The 21228-nt window shown below is 34.2% G+C and overlaps 1 protein-coding gene across 1 annotated transcript; it reads right to left on the bottom strand.

Annotated features, from left to right (window-relative positions):
• Positions 1 to 2704: 2704 nt before the first annotated feature.
• Positions 2705 to 20987, bottom strand: LOC123534863 (uncharacterized). The gene is made up of 5 exons (XM_045317313.2): positions 20899 to 20987; positions 20235 to 20351; positions 11305 to 11346; positions 6770 to 6803; positions 2705 to 6510 (listed from the first exon to the last, which is right to left on the bottom strand). The coding sequence occupies exons 1-5, from the start codon at positions 20965 to 20967 to the stop codon at positions 4016 to 4018; spliced, it is 2757 nt and encodes a 918-aa protein (XP_045173248.2). The 5' UTR covers positions 20968 to 20987; the 3' UTR covers positions 2705 to 4015.
• Between the last annotated feature and the right edge of the window lie 241 nt (positions 20988 to 21228).

Genomic DNA, 21228 nt, shown 5'->3' on the forward strand with positions numbered 1-21228 from the left:
TTTCCAGTCATAGTTATTTTGTTTCCAAACTATTTTCCCATATAAAGGTTATGTTTTTATCTTTTTTAGAAAACCAGGCTTCAGTAAAACGTTGACTTTACATAGTTAATCTTTCAAAATTTGAGAAGGTCGTGTGTTCGAATCCCACACTCAGAAAGTCTTTTTCCCAGTTTTGTGACGATTTTTCCTTTAGAAACTGAATATGATTTAATTGCAAACAAAACTATCTGGAGTTTCGATCACGAAAATGTATATAAAGTAAAACATTACAAAGGTAGGAAAATGAAAACTGAAGCAACAGCTGAATTTACCGCGAAGTTTATCAGTACTCTTTCAAAACAAAGTACATGCGGAAACGAAATGCTCGTGTAAAAATCGTTCTGATCAAGGAAGGTGAAAATGAAATCAGTCATAGGTATTTCAAATTCATGATATTGTTGTTTTAATCAAAATATTTATATCGTAAGTATTTTTATGATTATTATATATTTGTGTTTTCCCTCAATGCTATTAATACCTGTAAATCATACGTATGCCACTGTCAAAACTAAAGATAAATACACTTGCACCCATAATAAATACTGCGTTAATGTGTCATCGAATAGGGAAATGTCTTATTTTTTGTCGGTCAGTTACATGAGTGAAGTATGAAATAACCATATATGTAACAACGAATAATATCGTTATGTATTTAAAAGCTTTATATTCAATAAAATCCTTCAATCGCAATAAAATTTCTCTGTTTTCAAGTTTCAATCAAACGATTAGTACATGTATAATAAGTTGTGAATTCATACGATGCGTTACATATTGTATTTTCTAATACCTCGGGAACTCATCTGTAGAATACTGTGATTGTTTCTGTTTCATCAGCACTGTCAGTTCAATCATCAATAATTTTCGTTCTTTATTTCTCCAAAATACCACATAAAATGCTACCGCAATAAACGCACTGTGTGATATATCACTGAATGAACAAAACTGATAAGCAGGTCTGTGACGTCGTTCCCACCCCGTCCAACAAACAAAAGTTCTTAAAACGTTGTTTTGATCAAATTGAACTTCTACGGACCTGAAGTTGAAGAAAATATCAGGCGCAGATATAATTGTATGTCATACTCATTAAAGAATGATAGGAATGTCAGTGACAGAAAAAAATCCTTTTGGTTAATGAGCATGTGCATTGTAAAAATTACCCTTGGTATGTCAGTAACGCACTGAGACTTTGAGCTTTCAAACTTTACACGTCAATGGTTTTTGTGTAACAACTTAATAACTTTTATAATGCTAAAAGCGACAGTTTATAAAGATAAGACGCTTATTAAAATATAGCAAAATCATGATATAAGTTTTAAAATAGTGTGCTTCAGGTTGCAGAATCTGGGGACAATTTTTCTGTAGGATATATCTGCTCGTTATGTAAACATCAAGTTTTATTTTATTTATTTATATTTTTTTTTTTGCATGAGAATTGTTTTGCTGTGATTCCCATGTGTTTAATTGATGTCTCACGGTTTCTATATTTTTTTGCCAGATGATCCTAAACCCGTGCAGCCGCAGCATTATCATTTTATTTGAGCCGTTGTAAACTACAATTATTTCGGACATGTACAACACACTTTATAGCCTATGCTTTGTTGAAACATTTTTCTATCATGAATTTCTAGACTAAAAATCGCTAAACAAAAATCGCGCAAAAATAGCATGAAATTCCCGTGTTAAGGTAAATGCACGAGTTAGCTATGATCTAGGCTTTAGAATTTCCAAGTGTTTAAACAGTTTTAAGAATGTATTGTAGTCAGATCCTTGTGTTTTTTTTCTTTGATGTGTAGTAAATAAAATCAATCTGATAATGTACTAATGTTATGATTAATGTGGTCCCTAAATTTGACAAATACTTAATAAAATAAAACTGTATTAAACTCTTTCGGCTTTGTAGTATTCACTACTCTTCAACATACGTAGATAATTGCGTAACAAGTTGACAGCTGCTTATACATGTATAAACATCGTAGGAGGTAATGACATAACAAATGCTGTTTCAAATGCAGCACAGGTTTTTTAGAGGTATTAGTATCTTTTTTTACTTTTGGGACATTTTTACATCATAGATTTCAACACATTGCGATTGCTGAAAATCCTGTGCTAAGATAATTGCATGAGTTAGCTACTGTATGATATAGGTTTTATTATTTTCACGTGTTCTTAATCAGTATTTTAAACGTACTGGAGTCAGATCCTCATATGCATTTCTTTGATGTGTAATTTGTGTAGTAAATAATATCAATAAGTTAATGTACAAATGTTGTTCTTTTTTTACAAATAACGAAACTGAATTAAAATTCTCTGGCTTTGCTGTATTAATTACTATTGAATTTACATAGGTAATTGCATTATGAGCTGAATATATGAACATCTTTGGAGGTAATGCTACATTTATTTTTTCAAATGCAGCACGGTAATTCAAAAGGAATTAGTATATTTCAGCACCGCGCCTGAAGTTGAAAGTTTGTTAAATGCGACGAATATGTATAGAATTTATATTTTGAGTAGTGTTCCTGTGTATTATAACATTCTCAGTTTAACATAAGTATTGTCAAATCAAGTCATTAACTTAGAAGTAAAAGCGCATAACACAAAAAGCCGGAAAAGATATGCGGTAACATAAATATATAATACTGTCTTGTGTTTAATTGGTAATTGATGAATTAATCAACATAATATTTTCACTCATAAGCTTATAATGACGAAAGCATTATGTTAAATTAGTGAAAATAATTTAAACCTTTGTGTGTATGTACTACGAGTTGTATACAGGTAAACTGGGGAACTGCAGTAAATGGCGAAAGATACACACCGTTGTAAAATTCTGATTGTGTGTGAGATATGTGTATGACCAGAACCGGCGTACCGGGGAATAAATTTCTATCGCTCAGAATCAGCTCAAATTTCGAGGTATGACTAATTTGAAGGTCAGGAATAACGTGGTATTGTTAAAATGAAGTGGGGAATTCCCCGGTTCGAGGCGTATCCCCAGTACGTTGGTGTGTATTCATACGAAATTACCCAGTTGGCAGCGTTTACAAACTCACACACACACACACACACACACACACACACACACACCCACAAACACACACATTGACACCTCCACGTGAAAGTTAAATCTTTGTCCTTGGTTTTCATATTTCTGAAAACCCTTGACAACTCTTTCTTACATACGCATATTACATAATTTTAAACGATCGTTTAATTTATCTTATGCAAAATCATAAATAAACTAAGACATATTCAAACGTACATTGAAGTGTAAGGTTCGCATGCAATTTGTTTTTGTAATTGATAAACACAAATGTACACGTGGCAATATGCATGATATTTGGTTTTCAGTTAGCTTTATTTAAATAATTGTTGCATTGCTTTAATAGTACATTTTTCATTAAATGTCATTGAACAATTATTATACAAAATATGGTTCTTTTCTTTCATTAACTCTCTAATGTCAATCTGTAATGCTTACCAGTATGCCAAGTATGTATCCAAGCCATGATTAGTTCATTAATTCACTCTTGTCATTTCTTTGCTTTCCTCATTCAAGGGCCTCCACATGATTATCTTATATGATTTTCCAGTTGTTGTGGTATGCTTAATTTTTTGTCCGCTGTATGTGAATGCCCATTTAAGTTAATCATGTGGTCGTTAGAATTGACTTCGGCTGATTTATTCTCCGAAATTCTAAGATGTTTTTACTGGAAAATATATTACACATGGCATACGGTGCTAGGCTACCTGTGCAAACGAATTATTTATAAAATATTTTACAGCTAGCTTTTCTATATGCCAGTTTCACTATTTGTGTACCGTCTTCCGTTTCCTTCATACATACACATGAAATTGTCCACTTTATTTGTTGAAATTGCTGTCTATAAAGTTTATGACCTTTGGCATAACACAAATGACACTGCTGCTGGTAAAACAAATGTTGTACTAGAAAAACATTTAGCCTAGTCTTAACCTAAAATTTGTATGACAAATATTTACTGTCTATTTCATCACAAATGTTTCTAACTGCATCCCACTGAATACTCACATTCGAGCATTCTTGCATTTTCCGTACCAGTACATTCATATTTACTGAATCTGTCGATTGGAGGCACCAGGATTTCAGCATATGGTATATCCGCATTGCAGTATTGTTTGGATGGTTCTCAGTAATTTGCTCTATCTGTACCTCTGCCACGCCAAGCTCTAATCCAAGAGTTTGCCAGTTATTTCCTATACTGCGTGATATTTTACTCAAAATCTTGTCATTTAATTCCGCATTTAGGACAACTATGTTTTCACTACGATCTTGAAACCATTCCGACCTGGCTTTCCTAAGATCTATTTCATGGGAGAATAAATCTGGGCATGGAATTTTGGTTTTGTCGTGTGGTTTGTCAACGTCTATAGTTTTGATGCTTCCGCTTCCATTGTGTCTCTCATCATTACATCTGTACTTCGTTTTATAAGGTTTGGTTTGTCCGCTGTTCTTTCTTTCCAACTTTGAAAACTCATGAATGACAACCGCTTCCGAAAATCGTCTGAAAATATCTGCTTGCTTAGGACAAACAATCGCAGAAGGACGAAGACTAACGCCTGTCAGTTCAATTGTATCAAACCCCATCTCTGCTAGTCCAGCATGATCCGTATTCAGTCGGACAACACACTTATCTTTGGAAATGAGGACTTTTGTGCCAAATTGTGCAATCGGCCATTTCCCAATAAGAGCTGCCATTAGACGATGGTATACCGTTGAAACTATGGTTGAATTTTCAAATACCAGCACAAAACGGACACTGGTTTGCTTCTTGTCTATCAAGAATAGTTGCATTTCCTGTGGTAGTCGGGCTTTCAACAAGCTTGGAACAACAAACCAACCAAGCCGTAACGATTGTTGTGTACTGTCGTCAAATCGTGTGGCTTCAGAAATGATGTGGTGTTTAGTGAGAAAGGAAATCAATATTTCTTTGTGTTTAATGAACATCTTGTCAGCATCTTTTCTCCACTGCTTGTCAATTAAAGCTTTTTTTAGCCTACCTTCTGTATGTAATATCTTCCAAAGAGGTCTTATATCTGGATCATTAGTACAAAAACGCTCAGCTGTGATTATACACTTGAAAGCGTCTATTAGATACTGTGGATCAAGAACAATATGCTCTGATAGTGGTTCCTCGTCGAAATAGATGAGCATTCCTTTACTATGGTGATATCGCAGAAACAACTTGATTTGTTCTGGATCGCCGATAGGAACGTAGTTTTCTTCATCGATGGCAAGGACAGTTTCAAATGGGATTAGTTTGAAATGTGCTCTAGTGCGTAGAGACTTTTCCAGCTGAATCCATTTTGCTGGTATTTCTATTGTTTTTGACTCTGCATCTCCCAGTGATATAATGGTTTCGCGTAATGCCAACACTGCTTCATCATTCGCAATAAGGTTGTCAACTGCGAAGTTTTCAGAATGTATATGATTTAACAATTTAGTTCCATCAAACAGTGCTCTTATTTCATTGAAGTATTTTTCAATGGATTTGCCTTTGATTTTTAAATTTCCCTTTACTTTGTCTTTGTGAGTACCTACAAGAATAACTGTGGGAACCGAACCATCCTCTGAGCCAACAAAGGAATGAATTGAATTCATCCAAAAACGAAGAAAATACTCCATATCTCTATCATCAGATTCTTCTTGAAAATCTCCATCAACAATTACGCTCTTTAAATCCAGGGACAGATCAAATACCAGTAGATAAATCGCATTTTTACTGTGAAAAAGCGTATGGGTGGCGTAGAATATTTGTTGTCCGCCGAAATCCCATATGTCGAACAGCGTTTCGGTCTCTATGTTTGATGTCTTTGATTTCCTTTTAGTGAGTTCTTTTGCAAATGTTTCCTTCTCTTTAACAGACAACACTGGAATTCTGTTGGTATTTTCAAACCTTGAAAGTTGTTTTCCATCCCCAGAGGGAGATTTATCCATGTTAGATGAGTCCATCTTTTCCTGTTGATGGCGATATAGGTCTGTAGTTATTTGTTCTTCCTTGCGTTTTCCAGCCTTTTGAGAAATGTGTGCCTTTGTTGTCTCAGATGTAGTTGTTAACGTACGGAATTCAGATTCTCCCTGATAAATGTCTGTATTTGTAATACTTGGTACATCGTTCTGATGTTCATTTGCCAAAGCAACAGAAACCAGCCGTTCTACGATGTCAGATTTAGCTTTTCCTTTCTCAGCTTTTTTTAAAGAAAATTTTCCATCCGCTGTATGATGACATTTGTAATTAATGACATCTATACCATCTGTGCTTGAAACATCAATGACTTTCTTTCCTATAAGCCGTCTTATCAGAGATGTTTTACCTTGTCTGTAGTTGCCAACGACGTTAATTCTAATTGACCGATCTTTCTCTTTTCCGTCTCTTAAAGCTCTCTCAAACATACCTAACGCGTACGGATCTTGCTGGAACTCCTCTGGAACTGTGAAATATGAAGAAACTATCTGATAGTGTTTTAGATTATCAATTTTTTGGAGGAAATGTAATTTGCAATGCATAACTGCAATAAGTATAACGAATTGTTTGTCAAAATTATTCACATTTTTTAATCAATTGTAAATCATATATAGAATATTCATTTGTTTATATAACAACTAATATTTCATTTACTGAAGATACTTCGCAAATAATGCACTTTTCACAACCATTCTTATTTGGTTTTCACACAAAAAGGGATTTACCTGATGTGGCTGTATGTGCCTTTGTGCCAAAGAACTGAAATGAAACAATTTTATTTTTAGGATCAAAATTATTGCTTGTGTTCTGTTTCTAGTTTTGCAAGCAGTTCTAGAACCAGTTTTTATGTAACAGTTATATAACTCGTATATAATTTAAAATGTTTTAATATTTAAATGCACATTATATATAACTAGCATTTTGAGTTTCGTAACATTCTACTGCTAGCTTGAAATTAATCAGATCCATTGCACTGTCATATTATAATAAAGGACATTGTGTGATTTCAATTAGAATTCTACTTAAGTAACCTTTAAAATAAAATTTCTACTACACTTCTATGGAAAGAAATACATGACCCTGATAATGAAAAGAAACGACCACACAATGTCTTCACAAAAAAAATGTAAAAAATGACTTTGAAACGTTTTGTCCGAGTACTTTCCCCTTATATTCATAAAGAATTTCATTTTCAAATGGCATGACTCTCCCCCACACACCCCGCGTGCATCAAGAAGCCACTCATGGTATATGTGTATATATCAATAATCAACATTATGTGTTAATATTTTTCTGATGCATTGGAGGGGCAGGGGGTGGGGAGGGGGGAAGCACTTTTATTTCCAAAAAATGTACATACAGTGTGTACCATGATTATTGACACATATCCATTTTTGTATCATGTGTGTCTATAACAAAAAACATCAAAACATTTGAATGGGGCGATATTAATCAGTAAATAACATTATCATGGTTCCTGGACACTTCAAAGAATTAATATGTTGCCTCTCCACCCTTCTAATTATCATACTTTTAGTCATATTTACCTCATTTTTTTACCATCCTATCAGATATCTGGTAGGTAGGTACAATTGAAGGACTTCTCAGCCTTGATAAAGTTAAAAGTACAGGACTGAGGTCAAGTAACTGATACTAAACAGATTTCTGAACATTACTCTGCATGTTCTATATTCAGCTTTGATAAAGTTAAAAATACAGGACTGAGGTCAAGTAACTGATACTAAACAGATTTCTGAACATTACTCTGCATGTTCTATATTCAGCTTTGATAAAGTTAAAAGTACAGGACTGAGGTCAAGTATATGATACTAAACAGATTTCTGAACATTACTCTGCATGTTCTATATTCAACCATACAATAAAGTACACGATTTCCTCAATAAACTGAGATGCATTTTACTAAATGTGTGTGATGTAAGGACACTCTGTGGTCATTTAAATCAAAGGCCATTGCAGATACAAATCAATGCAAACATGTTGATTTCTTTTAGTGTTTGCTTAGTTAGGTACTGTAATATATCTCATATAAAATTCTGTTGAAATTGAAGCGTACATTACTTAAAATGCTGATCAGGAATCACTAATACTTTTTGAAAATGACCATTGTAGAGAAAACCATACTTAAGTTTACGTACATTGATTGAATGTTTCAAACATTATAAACAGAAGCCTAATATATTGATTTATGTATTTCAGTGGTTTGTCACTTCATAAAAGCTACCTGAGAAATACATCTCTCCATATTTTACAATACAATAACGCAAGTATTGTACTTAGATTGATATATAAATCAGTGTTGATATTGACCACTACATGTAGAAACATACCGTCTGTTTATATATGTCCTGATTTTTACACAATTGAGTGGTCAATGTTGATATGAAAACGCATGGGTGATTTCAATGATACAGGGTGGACTATAAGTTTTATTACGATTTGATGTTTTTTTTTTTCTGTGCACTTTTTATTGAAAATTATCTTAAACTATTGAATAAAACATATTTTCTGCTAAACTATATACATTTGTTGTATTAAATGTGTATCAAAACTGTAATTACTTAATCCTAGATCATTACTAAGTGAAAAAGTACTCAAAAGTATTTAAAAAAAAATCAACCCTTGCTAATTTAATCTTGTTACTTTTTTAACAAGGCAGTCTGAAAGACAGCTAAATCCCCCGCCACTGCTATGGATTGTGAAAGGGTAAACCTTTGATTTTAGCTGTGACCTTGACCTTGAACTGACATGGCTGACTCATGAATTCTGAGCAACGTCTTGATGAGGTGATCATTTGACCCAAGTTTGATGAAAATCCTTCAAGGGGTTTAGGAGATACAGAGTGAACACAAAATGGAAGGCTCAAACCTTCGACCCTTAGTTGTGACCTTGACCTTGAGCTGGCATGGTTGACTCATAATTTCTGCACATCGTTTTGATTGAGTAATCATTTTACCCAAGTTTTATAAAATTCCTTCAAGGGGTTTAGGAGATATAGAGCGGACACGAAATGGAAGGCTCAAACCTTTGACCTTCAGTTGTGTCCTTGACCTTGAGCCGACATGGCTGACTCATAAGTTCTGCATATCACCTTGATGAGGTGATCGTTTGACCCAAGTTTGATGAAAATCCTTCAAGGAGTTTAGGAGATATAGAGCGGACACAAAATGGAAGGCTCAAACCTTTGACCCTAAGTTGTGACCTTGACCTTGAGCCGGCATGACTGATTCATGGGTTCTGCACATCGTCTTGATGAGGTGATCATTTGACCCAAGTTTGATAAAATTCCTTCAAGGAGTTTAGGAGATATAGAGCGGACACAAAATGGAAGGCTCAAACCTTTGACCTTGAGTTGTGACCTTGACCTTGAGCTGACAAGGCTGATCCATGGGTTCTGCACATCGTCTTGATGAGGTGATCATTTGACCCAAAGTTTCATGAAAATCCTTCAAGGAGTTTAGAAGATATAGAGCGGACACAAAATGGAAGGCTCAAAACCTTTGACCCTAAGTTGTGACCTTGACCTTGAGCCGGCATGGCTGACTCATGGGTTCTGCACATCGTCTTGATGAGGTGATCATTTGACCCAAGTTTTATAAAATTCCTTCAAGGGGTTTATGAGATATAGAGCGGACACAAAATGGCAGGCTCAAACCTTTGAAAGCCCGCCCGCTTAGCTCAGTAGGTAGAGCGTCGGTCTACGGATCGCGGGGTCGTGAGTTCGATCCTCGGGCGGGGCGTATGTTCTCCGTGACTATTTGATAAACGACATTGTGCCTGAAATCATTAGTCCTCCACCTCTGATTCATGTGGGGAAGTTGGCAGTTACTTGCGGAGAACAGGTTTGTACTGGTACAGAATCCAGGAACACTGGTTAGGTTAACTGCCCGCCGTTACATGACCGAAATACTGTTGAAAAACGGCGTTAAACCCAAAACAAACAAACAAACAAACCTTTGACCTTGAGTTGTGACCTTGACCTTGAACCGATAAGGCTGACTCATAGGTTCTGCACATCGTCTTGATGAGGTGATCATTTTACCCAAGTTTCATGAAAATCCTTTAAGGGGTTTAGGAGATATGGACCGGACACAATTTTGTTACGGACGGACGGACCGACGGAAGGATGGACGGAAGGATGGACGGACGCAGACCATTCCTATAATCCCTCCACCACAGCGGGGGATTAATAATCGAAACTCAAAGAGTTATTCATTGAATGTGTACTGAAGACATAACAAACTACAAGATTTAATTCACTTTTTTGCCTTTGTGCGCCTACTCTTTGAAATATTCACGGTTGAAAATGACGACCAAATACCATAAAAATCGCACGATGTTCTTTAACATATCTTTTACAATTCTGGTCAAAAGCAAAAATTGTTCACCAGTGTAAAATAGCTACTACACAGATAAAAACTGATTTATTTTGTTCCAAGCAATTTATGATAAATCGTCGTTTTTGAAAATTTACTTATTAGAAAAGTATCGTTTTTATAAAGTTGTTGTTGCAAACAAATGTAAACTATAGTAGGCTATATCATTTTGTCAGCTGAAATTATTATGCTTTTTATCAGACGTTTGGATACTTTTATTGATATAGAAAACTGCAAATTCAGTTCATTTAACCGAGTGTTTGTCTTCGTTTGAAATTTGGTTGTTACGGATTATTTACCATGTTCACTACGAAACTCAACTACCGTAATACATGTTAACATTTCAAATTCAGCTTAAAAGATCCGTCAATTTATTTAGCTTTGAACCACTTTTGTCGCATACATGTTTCACTAATCACCGGTGCCTTCTTCAGAGATTGCTTCAATCTCGTGGTGTATACTCGGTCGATTTAGGTCGTACTGTACAGTGCAGCTTAAATAGTGACATCTTAAATACTATTTATGTGCATGGTTTTAAATTTGATGAAACGAAGCAAAGCGTGCTGATAAGCAGACCTGCTGCAAGATATTTTTTATATTTTGGTCGTAAATTTATGTAAATCCATACTCAAGTAAAAGAGGATCTAGAGTAGCATCAACACGGCTGCACGTCATTTTGTACAGTACCGTGACTCTAGGTGTGCTACGTGTTGTTGAGTGTTTCTTTTCTTTTGAGTCCATAGAGCATTGTACATCTCCTATACAACATATCGATTACAAAACCATTAAGATTGAAAGTGCTCTAAAAATAATGTATTACATAAAAATGATTAAGATAACGCAAATACAAAACGAAATAGATTTACCGGCTGAAGAAGTCGTTGGAAAATACGCGCAGTCTTGTCTTTCTGAAATGAACAAAACAGAAAACAATTAGAACCTTTTTCTGTCAGCGGATAATTAGAAGTATTTCCGATTACGTCAAATGTGGTAAGATGATAGTGATGTTGACGGTAGTGGTTGTTCTCCTTGACACCTTAACTGATCTGGTATATGAAAATAAGATGGAACAATGGAATCCAACAAGCCGCCATACACGACATAAATGAAAGAAAATTTTGCGGGCTCGGTTTGACTGAGCCTGTTCATACATATCACAGGAAATGTATGCTTTCCAGTTAAGCAGAACCCAACATTTGAAAATGTTGCGGATACATACAGACAATTTAGAGAGAGTCTGCAGGAGAGGATATGTAGCTGTGTACACGGACCCTTCAGTGATACTCTGGTGTGTGACTCCATGAAGAGCGGTGAATGTTCCACAGTTTAAATAACGGACATTTCTAAATTAGGAAACAATGGGTAGCAGTAGAGGCGGGATCGAAAAGTGCGCAGAAAAATGCTTTGATTTTACGTTAGGTGCACTCTTACAACCGCAATAATACTTCATTTTTGACTAAAGCAAATTGTCTTATTGGGGCAGGTAAAAGAATACATGGATTAAGTACGCCAGTGATGTTGCCATTAACCTCAAGGGGTATGATTGTCAAAAACACTGAGAAAGTGTAAGTGGTAGATTTTTTTTTAATCTTTACTCATTAAATTGAGAATTTATCAAAATGTTACAAAGTGGATTCAACCAGTCTTTTGTACACTAAACGTCACAACAATTTGTTGATTAGATTTTTGTGTTAAGCTTATTCTGCTTTGTAAACAATATGACGAACTATTGCAATGCCGTGTCAAAATTCACAAAAATAACAAAACATATATTCAAGATAAAACTAAATAAACAAATATGACTTTCTAAAAATCAGAATAATCTGCAAAGAATTTAACTCAGTTAAAGAGAAAGAACAAAATGGTAAATACACAAGAAGTAATTATAAATGTTTTCCATATGTAAAATTTAAAAAAAAAATGTAATAACTAATTATTTTCATCGGCAAGTGTATTATGACATCTTCTGCTATCATTGAGACCCTAACCTATTCTATATTGCTATAACAATTTAACAATAACCCTAATCATTAAATTAAATTAAAACCCGCCCGCTTAGCTCAGTAAGTTGAGCGTCGGTCTTTGGATCGCGGGGTCGTGAGTTCGATCCTTTGGCTGGGTATATGTTCTCCGTGACTATTTGATAAACGACATTGTGTCTGAAATCATTAGTCCTCCACCTCTGATTCATGTGGAGAAGTTGGCATTTACTTACGGAGAAAAGGTTTGTACTGGTGCAGAATCCACTGGAACACTGGTTAGGTTAACTGCCCGCCGTTACATGACAAAATACTGTTGAAAAACGGCGTTAAACCCAAAACAAACAAACAAACAAATAAATTAAAATATCTTATTTTACAGAGACACATTTTCATATAGGGTAGCAACTATACTGTTTTGTTTTCAGATTGAATACTAGTGCTGAAGTTGTTCTTAAATGTAGTTGTTTGTTTCGAAAAGTCGGATAAAAATGTTATGGGTGGTGTCACTTACAATCCACCGGAATAGTCTGAATATGCATCTCAAGATCAATTTATGGAAATCCAATATGATTTAAATACTATGTACCGCCAGTGTACCACTATCTATCTTTGTAGGGATTTAATTTCAAGAACAAAAAAAAGAATATTCGGTTCACAAAATTTGGGTAACGATTATGATAAGGGAAAATCATGAAATGCCATTAAATATATGAAAAGAGCGAGAAAAAAGTGACAATTCAGTGAACAATTACTGATACAAATTAATTGAATTTCTTTAATTAATCAATATATTCTGAACGGAAAGACAAGTAGTGATATACCAGAAAAAGTAGCATTCAAAAGTGGTAGTTCTGTTGATTGTTTTGTGGGTACATCAAATCTTTTTAATAATGTTGTTCATTAGAAATTTAAGAGTTGTGTCCATTATATTCGGATGCGCATAGTCCTGTAAGATATAAAACATACCTACTGTAGCACTTTAGCTACGCCCTAAAGGTGTGGTTTCATGTGTCTAATATAAATGATCCGACGTCGGACTTCGAAACTGTTATGAAAGTCTGTACGAAGTTTATTGCAAAGTGCTATGGTTATCATACGGACTTTGTCAATCTGTTTTGCTTTATATGCTTTAATGCAATTGATATTCACGTTTTTAATGGTAACGTAGTGTAATGTAAATTATAATTGAGTTATTCTAAAAAAGTGGTACAAAGTCTGTAACTATAAAAACGCTGTATTTGCTAACTTGTGACTAGTATATTCAAATAACCAATTTTTTAAAATAATTCTACGAATACTAAGTCTTTGCTTTTGTATCTAACAATACATGATGATAACGTAACTTTCTCTTATAAATGGCGACCTCTTATGACATATATTTTCTTTCAAAATTGTTGTTCAGTATAATATAATTGTCGCAAGCATTGAAAATGCAATTAATATCTGACTGAAGACCTGCTGTAAAGCTTTATTAAAGTAATTGGAAACGTATTGTAACGTAGACTTCATTTTTATGAAAACATTTGGTGCATTTGTTGTCCACATCATCTGGAAAATATCTACTTATGAATAGAACTATCTGATGGCAATAGTGTTTGATTAAATATATGTTATCTAAATGTGGCATAAACTCATCATTTGCTTAAGACGCCATTTTGGTCGTCATCTTTAATCCTTCGTAAAAAAATTCCCCGGTGATGACAGGGGTGCCATCAAACGGATTAAACTTCTTCACCATCAGGACACTGCAAATAGAAAAAACGTTTTCTATCTACCCTAAAACAAGGTCCAACTTGGTCTCGTCAGGACTATTTAGTTTCTTTCCATTTTCCCTAGTAGTTTAATATTAAACAAAAAGAACTTCTCAAAGTCTATGTCCTCTTTATCGTTGAGCAGTTCATAAGTTTCAAGAAAGTCTCCCCTAAATTTCCAGTCAGCTAAACTTGGTAAGTGTTTTCAATCTTTTAATATATGGTAAGTCTCTAACACAATGAACTAGTTTAACTTGTTGCTCTCATTGGTACAAGTTTGATGGCATCACTATCTTTGTTGAATCTTAGTTGCAATTATATTACAATATTCCAAATTCGGGTAGGTTATTGTCTTAAATAACCTCCTGCATGTTTTTGTATTTAATAAGCTAAAAAGGATCTTCTCACTAGACCAGATATTTTGTTTCCTTTGTTTAAACCATTGCTTATACGTTTGCGAAATTTATAATCAGTATCAAATTCAACGCCCAAGTCTCTTTTACATTTGCTGTTTTTTATTTCATGTTTTCTTAAGTTGTCTGTTAAAAAGTAAGTTGCTTCTGGATTATTTTGCCATAATTAAAGGTTGAACATTTGTCTTTGTTGAAACGCAAAAGCAATTTTTCACTACACTTGCAAAGCAAATGTTTGTCTTTTTAGATTTGAGTTGTTTCATTACGAGAGTCGGCTGTATCAAATAATTTCATATCATCTACAAATAGCTTCATTGTACTTCTGATCATTAATGTAGATTAGAAACAATGTAGGCCCTTAAACGCTTCCTTGCGGAATTCCACTTGTTACATTGGTCCAATCTGATGCTTTAGAATTTACTATTACTCTTTGCTGTCAATTTCTCAAAAAGATCTCGACCCAATATAAAAAATTTCCATTTATTCCATACGATCTCAATTTTGATAAAAGACGAGTATGTGGGACGTTGTCAAATTCTTTGCAGAGCCAAAATAAACACAGTAGTAATTTTCTCCTTCATCAATTACTTCTGTCGATATTTCAAAAACTTCTAGTAGCTGTAAAGCACATGATCTAAGAGATCTGAATCCGTACTGAAATTCGAAATTAAGTTGTGGATATTAATGTGATGAACAAGTTTTTCCCTGATAATTTTTCAAACTGTTTTTTTTTCCAGTCTGTTGGCATTTCACCTTATTCCAGTGTATGTGAGAAAATCAAGGATAATAGTTTGGCAATTTCTTAGGTAAATGCTTCTTCGTACTTTCATGAACTGAAAAAAATATTAATCTGCTTTGTTGCTGATTGTCTCTTAATCTTGTGTTACAAAAGATAGCTTTCACGTATGGATTTATTAAATTTATGACTATTGTGAATCTCTGCAGCTTTAGAAATCCAATTTTCCAAATCAATAGTCCTATAATTATAATCTCCCATGATGGTTTTGTAAGTATGATTTTGTTCATTTATTTTGCTCATCATGCTGTTTAGCATTTTGTTGTTTTCTTCATTTGAGTTTGGTGAGCGATACACAAGTCTCACTAATAATTTCTCAGACTTTGACAATTTTATTTCACAAAATATTGCTTTCTTATATGCTGTTTCATTTAAATATTCATGCAAGTTGGCTTCTAAACTGTCTTTAAGATAGTTCTGTACGTTTGGATCGAAATTTTTTTTACAATGTAGAATTTGTTAAACTCTGATTTTTCAAAACTTCATTAATATAGATCTACCAAGAACATTCAGCAAATAAAAAGACAGGGTCGTGTGCTTGATATTTTGCTAGACTGATTTGAAAAAGTTGGACCTCATGCAATATTTCTTAATGGGAGTCTATGGGAAACTTTCATAACATTTTCAAAAATAGATTTTTTCTACAATGTAGATTTTGATGAAACTTTTCACGGTTGTTAATCAACATATGGCCTATAATTGGGTGAAATAAAATATATAGGTCCGTGTGCTTATTTTTGAGATATGTGATCACGATTAAAGTGAACCGGACATTTCACGCTAATTTTAAGACATTATTTTGATTTTTTAACGTGCCATATGTTTTAATATCATATTCTGACTTTAGAAATATAGCAACAGTGCCATCGTTATAAATTTACTCACAGTTTTCGATTAATTCATAAACTGATTTTCATTTCCGTACACCGAATCCAGGCTTTATTCTAAGTTTCCGGTTCTCAAACGTGCAGAACTACCTTAACAAAGATAATACAACCGCGATTTCCAGAAAATCTTGAGTTAAAAAATGGCTGATATCCTTGTAAAACCAAAGTATATATATCCGCAATACGAATTTTTGGAAATATTTTTAATTCATTGATCTTTTTCAGAGCTTTCCTCTTATACTTATAGTTTTTTGATCTTTCAGAATGACTTTCAAGTGTCTTGGCTTCCTAGCACTGTCTTTTTAATCTCTTAATCTTTCAAATGTATTGTGTTCTAGCTCAACTTATACGTTATCAAGAAAGTGTTCGTTGTTTTGAGATGCTCGTAACGTTAGCTCTGTCAATGCAGTACAGAACTATAAATCGAGAGACCCGGCTAGGCGAGTTCAATGTGTCACAAGTTATTTCCCCCAGCTCGTATCTAACAAAGCTGTCTGTTACTTGAAACAAGTCAGCACAGGTACTGACTCCAAGAAAAGTTGTTAAGATTACTGTTGAAAGCGGAGGTCGATCCAAATTTAACATACAAATAAATTTCCTTTTGTGTTTGTCTTTGACTGAGTGCACAAACCTTAAGGTTATTGAGATAAACTTTCCAAGTATCGAGATAACCATCTAGCTGATAAATGGCAGCTGGTGGCATTTGCACAAAATGTATCGAGATAATAATGTAAATTATCGCAATAAGAGTATTTCCAGACTCCTTCAACTACTGAGATAATCTTTTCAGAAAACTTCGCTTTATCAAGATAATGTTTTGAAATATCGCAATAGCTACCTAGCCATCTCGTGGCAAAAATATGCCACCATACAAAACAGATTTAATGTTAAACCGAGGGAAATATTAAGGTTGATAAAGTAAATTTAAAGTTATTTCATGACACCTTAATAAATCGCCGATTTATACTATGTGCTATGATAATGACCGGTATATTGTTAACACATGTTTACAATGCCTTATTGAGCAATAAAAATTCTGACGTCATATTAAAATACAATTTTGAATGGCTTGCCATTTAATAGTCAAAAGTATTGGTACTCAGTTTTTTTTTCGGAAAAGATATTCAGTAAGCGTACAGTATAGTTATTTGTAAACGTTGCAGACAGGCTGCTTCGTGGGATAATTCAGTAATGAAAAGTATCGTAATGTACAATTTCAGAATAATTTTATTCAACAAAACAACAAGTAATTTTGTGGACTCTCGTAAAGAGGCATAGTTAAACGTCGTGTTCTAAGCATATATTTCACTAGCAGTCAAAAGAACATCCTTTAAGTGCAGTATGGCAGCCGTAAAACATCTCTCCCTACCCTGACCTAGTGCATAGGGGCCATCCTATGCTGAGATTGAGAGAAACGTTTTGTCAAATCTAAAATCTGTCCATATGTAAACAGTTAAAATAAGAAGCGAAATAACTCCGAAGTGACAATCTTGGCGCTACAGGTTCCTATACTATCGCACCACGATTTCAAATAATTTGCTCTCATGTACAGCAAAACAGTTGTAAATCCACACGCTTTCAGAAAATGTATAATACTTCTTTTACCTTTGAAAGTATCAAAAACACAGAATTTACAATTTTCTACGCGCCAGCATTCAGTATTTACTGGTCATATACGAAGTCGTAATGCATTGACATGTTTATAAATACATGTACTAATTTTTCGTCGGAAGAGGTATTAATTTAACATGTTTAACTGGTTTTTAGTTTATAACGGCCAGTTTAGAAGATCCATTGATATTTCTTGCCCTTTCTATAGGCATATGTACATGTCTACACTGTCCGACTTCGTAAAACAATATTTAGCCTACTGTCCAGAAAAATCTCAATTTTGCCCAAACTATGCAAATAATATACAAAGTTTGTCTTAAAATGGTGTTTATTGTTAAAGTCTAATCAGAAAGTATCGTTTACTTCGGTTAAAGTAATTTTCACGAAGTGTGAATTTTTCATTATAGACGGTATCAAATGCCTACGGTACTATTTTCAATGTAAAAATAACAATGTATAAGATGTTTTTATAAATATTTCTAGCATTTAACATCGTGTCTTGAAGATCTGTCTTTAGACAAAACAATATGGGGTTGACCATAATGCAACGAAACCGTGGTCACGTTACTGAAACGCTAATATTGCGCAGGTGGACGTCAGGTAATATTTACTTTCACTTTCATTTAACTAAACAGCTTCGACACAAGCTTGGACACAAATGGCGTAGCTTTAAATTATCCGCTGACATTTCTTTTTACAATCAAGCATCAATAACTCTTATATCTGGGTCGAATTTTGCTATACTAGGCGGAAAAATGACACTATATGCTGATATGGACCACAGAAGCATATCCCGCGAATTACCTGTACATTTTGAAGTGATGATCTTTTACCATTAAGGATGATATTTCAACTGATCAAATCAATATAAGTACATGTACGTCTATTATTTAACATGAGTTTCGTATCAACTTAATATTTACAGTTTATTAACTGACCGATCATAGTCCGCACGATAGGCGAGTTTTCCTATACCAGTTTTCAGAGGATAAACGTGTGCATATCGCCGGCTTAATGCAAAATGGCTGTTACTCCTTTATTTCATATAAGTTACAACCGTTTTGCGATATACATCTGCTCAACTGATGCGTTTTCATAAATGAGCAGTAAAATAATGTATTGTAATGATGAACTATAATGCATTTTAATGCATTTTCATTTTCATTGTATATATTTTTCACTGTAGTGAAACATATGTTCTATATCATCACTGCAGTGAGACACATTTTTTTTTCTATATTTTACTGATTTTCCGGAACTGTTTTAGTATTCTTTGGCAAATTATTTAATGTCTAGATATAGAATTTACAATGCACGCAATCCGCCTATGTTTCATTTTTCAGGTATATATACGAGTAAATAGCATTTAAACTTCTGCAAAGGGACATTTCTCAGGGGACGGTTTCACTTCAGATTGAAACCCAGAAAGTGGCAGCGACGAGTGTCATATTAATGGCCCGGTCACCTGTTTTAGTAAATTTAATAGGGATGTTTAAGATGCAAATAAATTTATGTAGTTACATGTATTTAGTAAATTTACATATATACACAATGTGAAAAACATGCTTCATGGGATAATATCATGGCGGATAAGCTTTATTTGCTAAATTTGGAAGTGCTTTAATAATTAGTTACAAATGCTTTTGAAAGTGAAAGTTGTTCGTTTATGGTGTTTACATGCAGGTATGTAATTCAGTAAAATTTGATGAAAAAAGTAAATGGTTATGAGAATTCTTCAAGCATTTTACATTAATCCATCATTGAACTTTTATAGTATAGTATTGAAAGTGCTAATTCGTTTGTTGACAATTTGGGACAGCCTTGTATATATAACCATTTTCGTCTGTTGTTATCCGAAATTTAGGTGGAAGCGGGAATTTTAGAAAGACAGCAAATATGCAAGTTAAACATATTTCTTCGATAAACTGATTTCAGGAAACAAAGCTGGGTCTATGATACATGTACTTTCTTCGCTGGTCAAACATAAATATTTTTAGGAACTGTTTTCTGGTAATTTTAGTCATTTCAGTAGGTAGTATTTTTTCTTTACGATTACTTCCCCTGCCTTCAATAAAAACGACATCATCGGGAAATTCGAGTTGTAAACAAATCGTACAGCTACACTTCAGCATTTAATATCTTTACTGTCTGTAATGACAGTGAATAATCCATATAATCAGGTAAACAACACACTGTGTAACTAATAGTATCGATAATCTTTCTAGAAATAAATGAGGCAACGTTCAAACAACCCAATTTCAAAAAGACGCGAGATTAAGAGAAAACTGTCACCGTTTTCGAGACGACTTCTCTGCTGAGCAAAAGATCTCGTGATTATTGTTTATAAATGTGTTACCTTCTTTCCATATTTCCTTAAAACTGCATCTCTGCATAACGTGTAAAATGCTTCTTGGACATTGGCGTTTGTTTTGGCGCTGACTTCGAAGAAGTATGCTCCATGTTTTTGAGCAAGCTGAATAGTATATAGAAAACAATTAATTAAAGCAAAATTTAGAGGTACAGTTTGGTCAACAAGCACGTTAAGTACGCTATGTTTTCCTTATCGCTCACGCTACACAATTATCCGTCGTTAAGGGGCTCCATTGCCGGTTGGTTAAGGTCGCTGACTTAGTATCACTTGCCGTTCTAAATCTCGTTTGAGGCGTAGAATTTTTTCATGAGAGGCAGCCATCCGACTGACTGACGCAAGATCCATGGTTCGACCATGGTGGCAAACCGTGCCTCAACTCATGTTCGGATGGGACATCTTAGGTCTTCATTCAGTCTGAAACGCTTGATAATCGCCACATAGCGCCTGAGTAGCCTTATATCCTACTAAAAGTCTTCTGCGTCAAAATCTTTGTTTTCAAACGGAAGACGGGTCTTAAGTATCAATCCTTAAAACATAGTTATATATAGAATTTTTCTATCGATGTTATATGAAAAGCAGTTCGTACATATATCTTTTCTGGCGTATACAAACGATGTTGAACCAGCAAATATGTTATTAGTTTACGTACCTTTTCACTTCGTAATGCCATTAGTGGTCTACCAAACACTAAATCACACTTGTTCCCAATAATCATCATCCCATGGTCACCTAATCCTAATATCTATAAAACATAATTATGTCTGATATTGAAGAATTAAAAAACTGGTGGAATTGACCATATAACAAACTCGTCAATTAGTACTAATCAGTGCTAATCAAGACGTGTTTAATGCAGTGCTGATGATATAAGGTATTTCTTAAGAAACAAGTCATAAGTTATCAACGATTCTATTAGAGATTTTCAATTTGCTTCGACGCACGCGCACATTGGACTACGGATTGCGGACTTACAATAGTA

The sequence above is a fragment of the Mercenaria mercenaria genome, chromosome 12 (assembly GCF_021730395.1).
Source record: "Mercenaria mercenaria strain notata chromosome 12, MADL_Memer_1, whole genome shotgun sequence".
NCBI lineage: Eukaryota > Metazoa > Mollusca > Bivalvia > Venerida > Veneridae > Mercenaria > Mercenaria mercenaria.

What these genes read in the sequence shown, in the direction of transcription:
- LOC123534863 (XM_045317313.2), bottom strand. Translation starts at nt 20,967, where the DNA reads ATGATGATTATTGGGAACAAGTGTGATTTAGTGTTTGGTAGACCACTA. An exon ending in TAAGGAAATATGGAAAGAAG is followed by an intron (nt 11,347 to 20,234) that starts GTAACACATTTA and finishes TGTTCATTTCAG; the next exon opens with AAAGACAAGACTGCGCGTAT. An exon ending in TCCAACGACTTCTTCAGCCG is followed by an intron (nt 6,804 to 11,304) that starts GTAAATCTATTT and finishes GTTTCATTTCAG; the next exon opens with TTCTTTGGCACAAAGGCACA.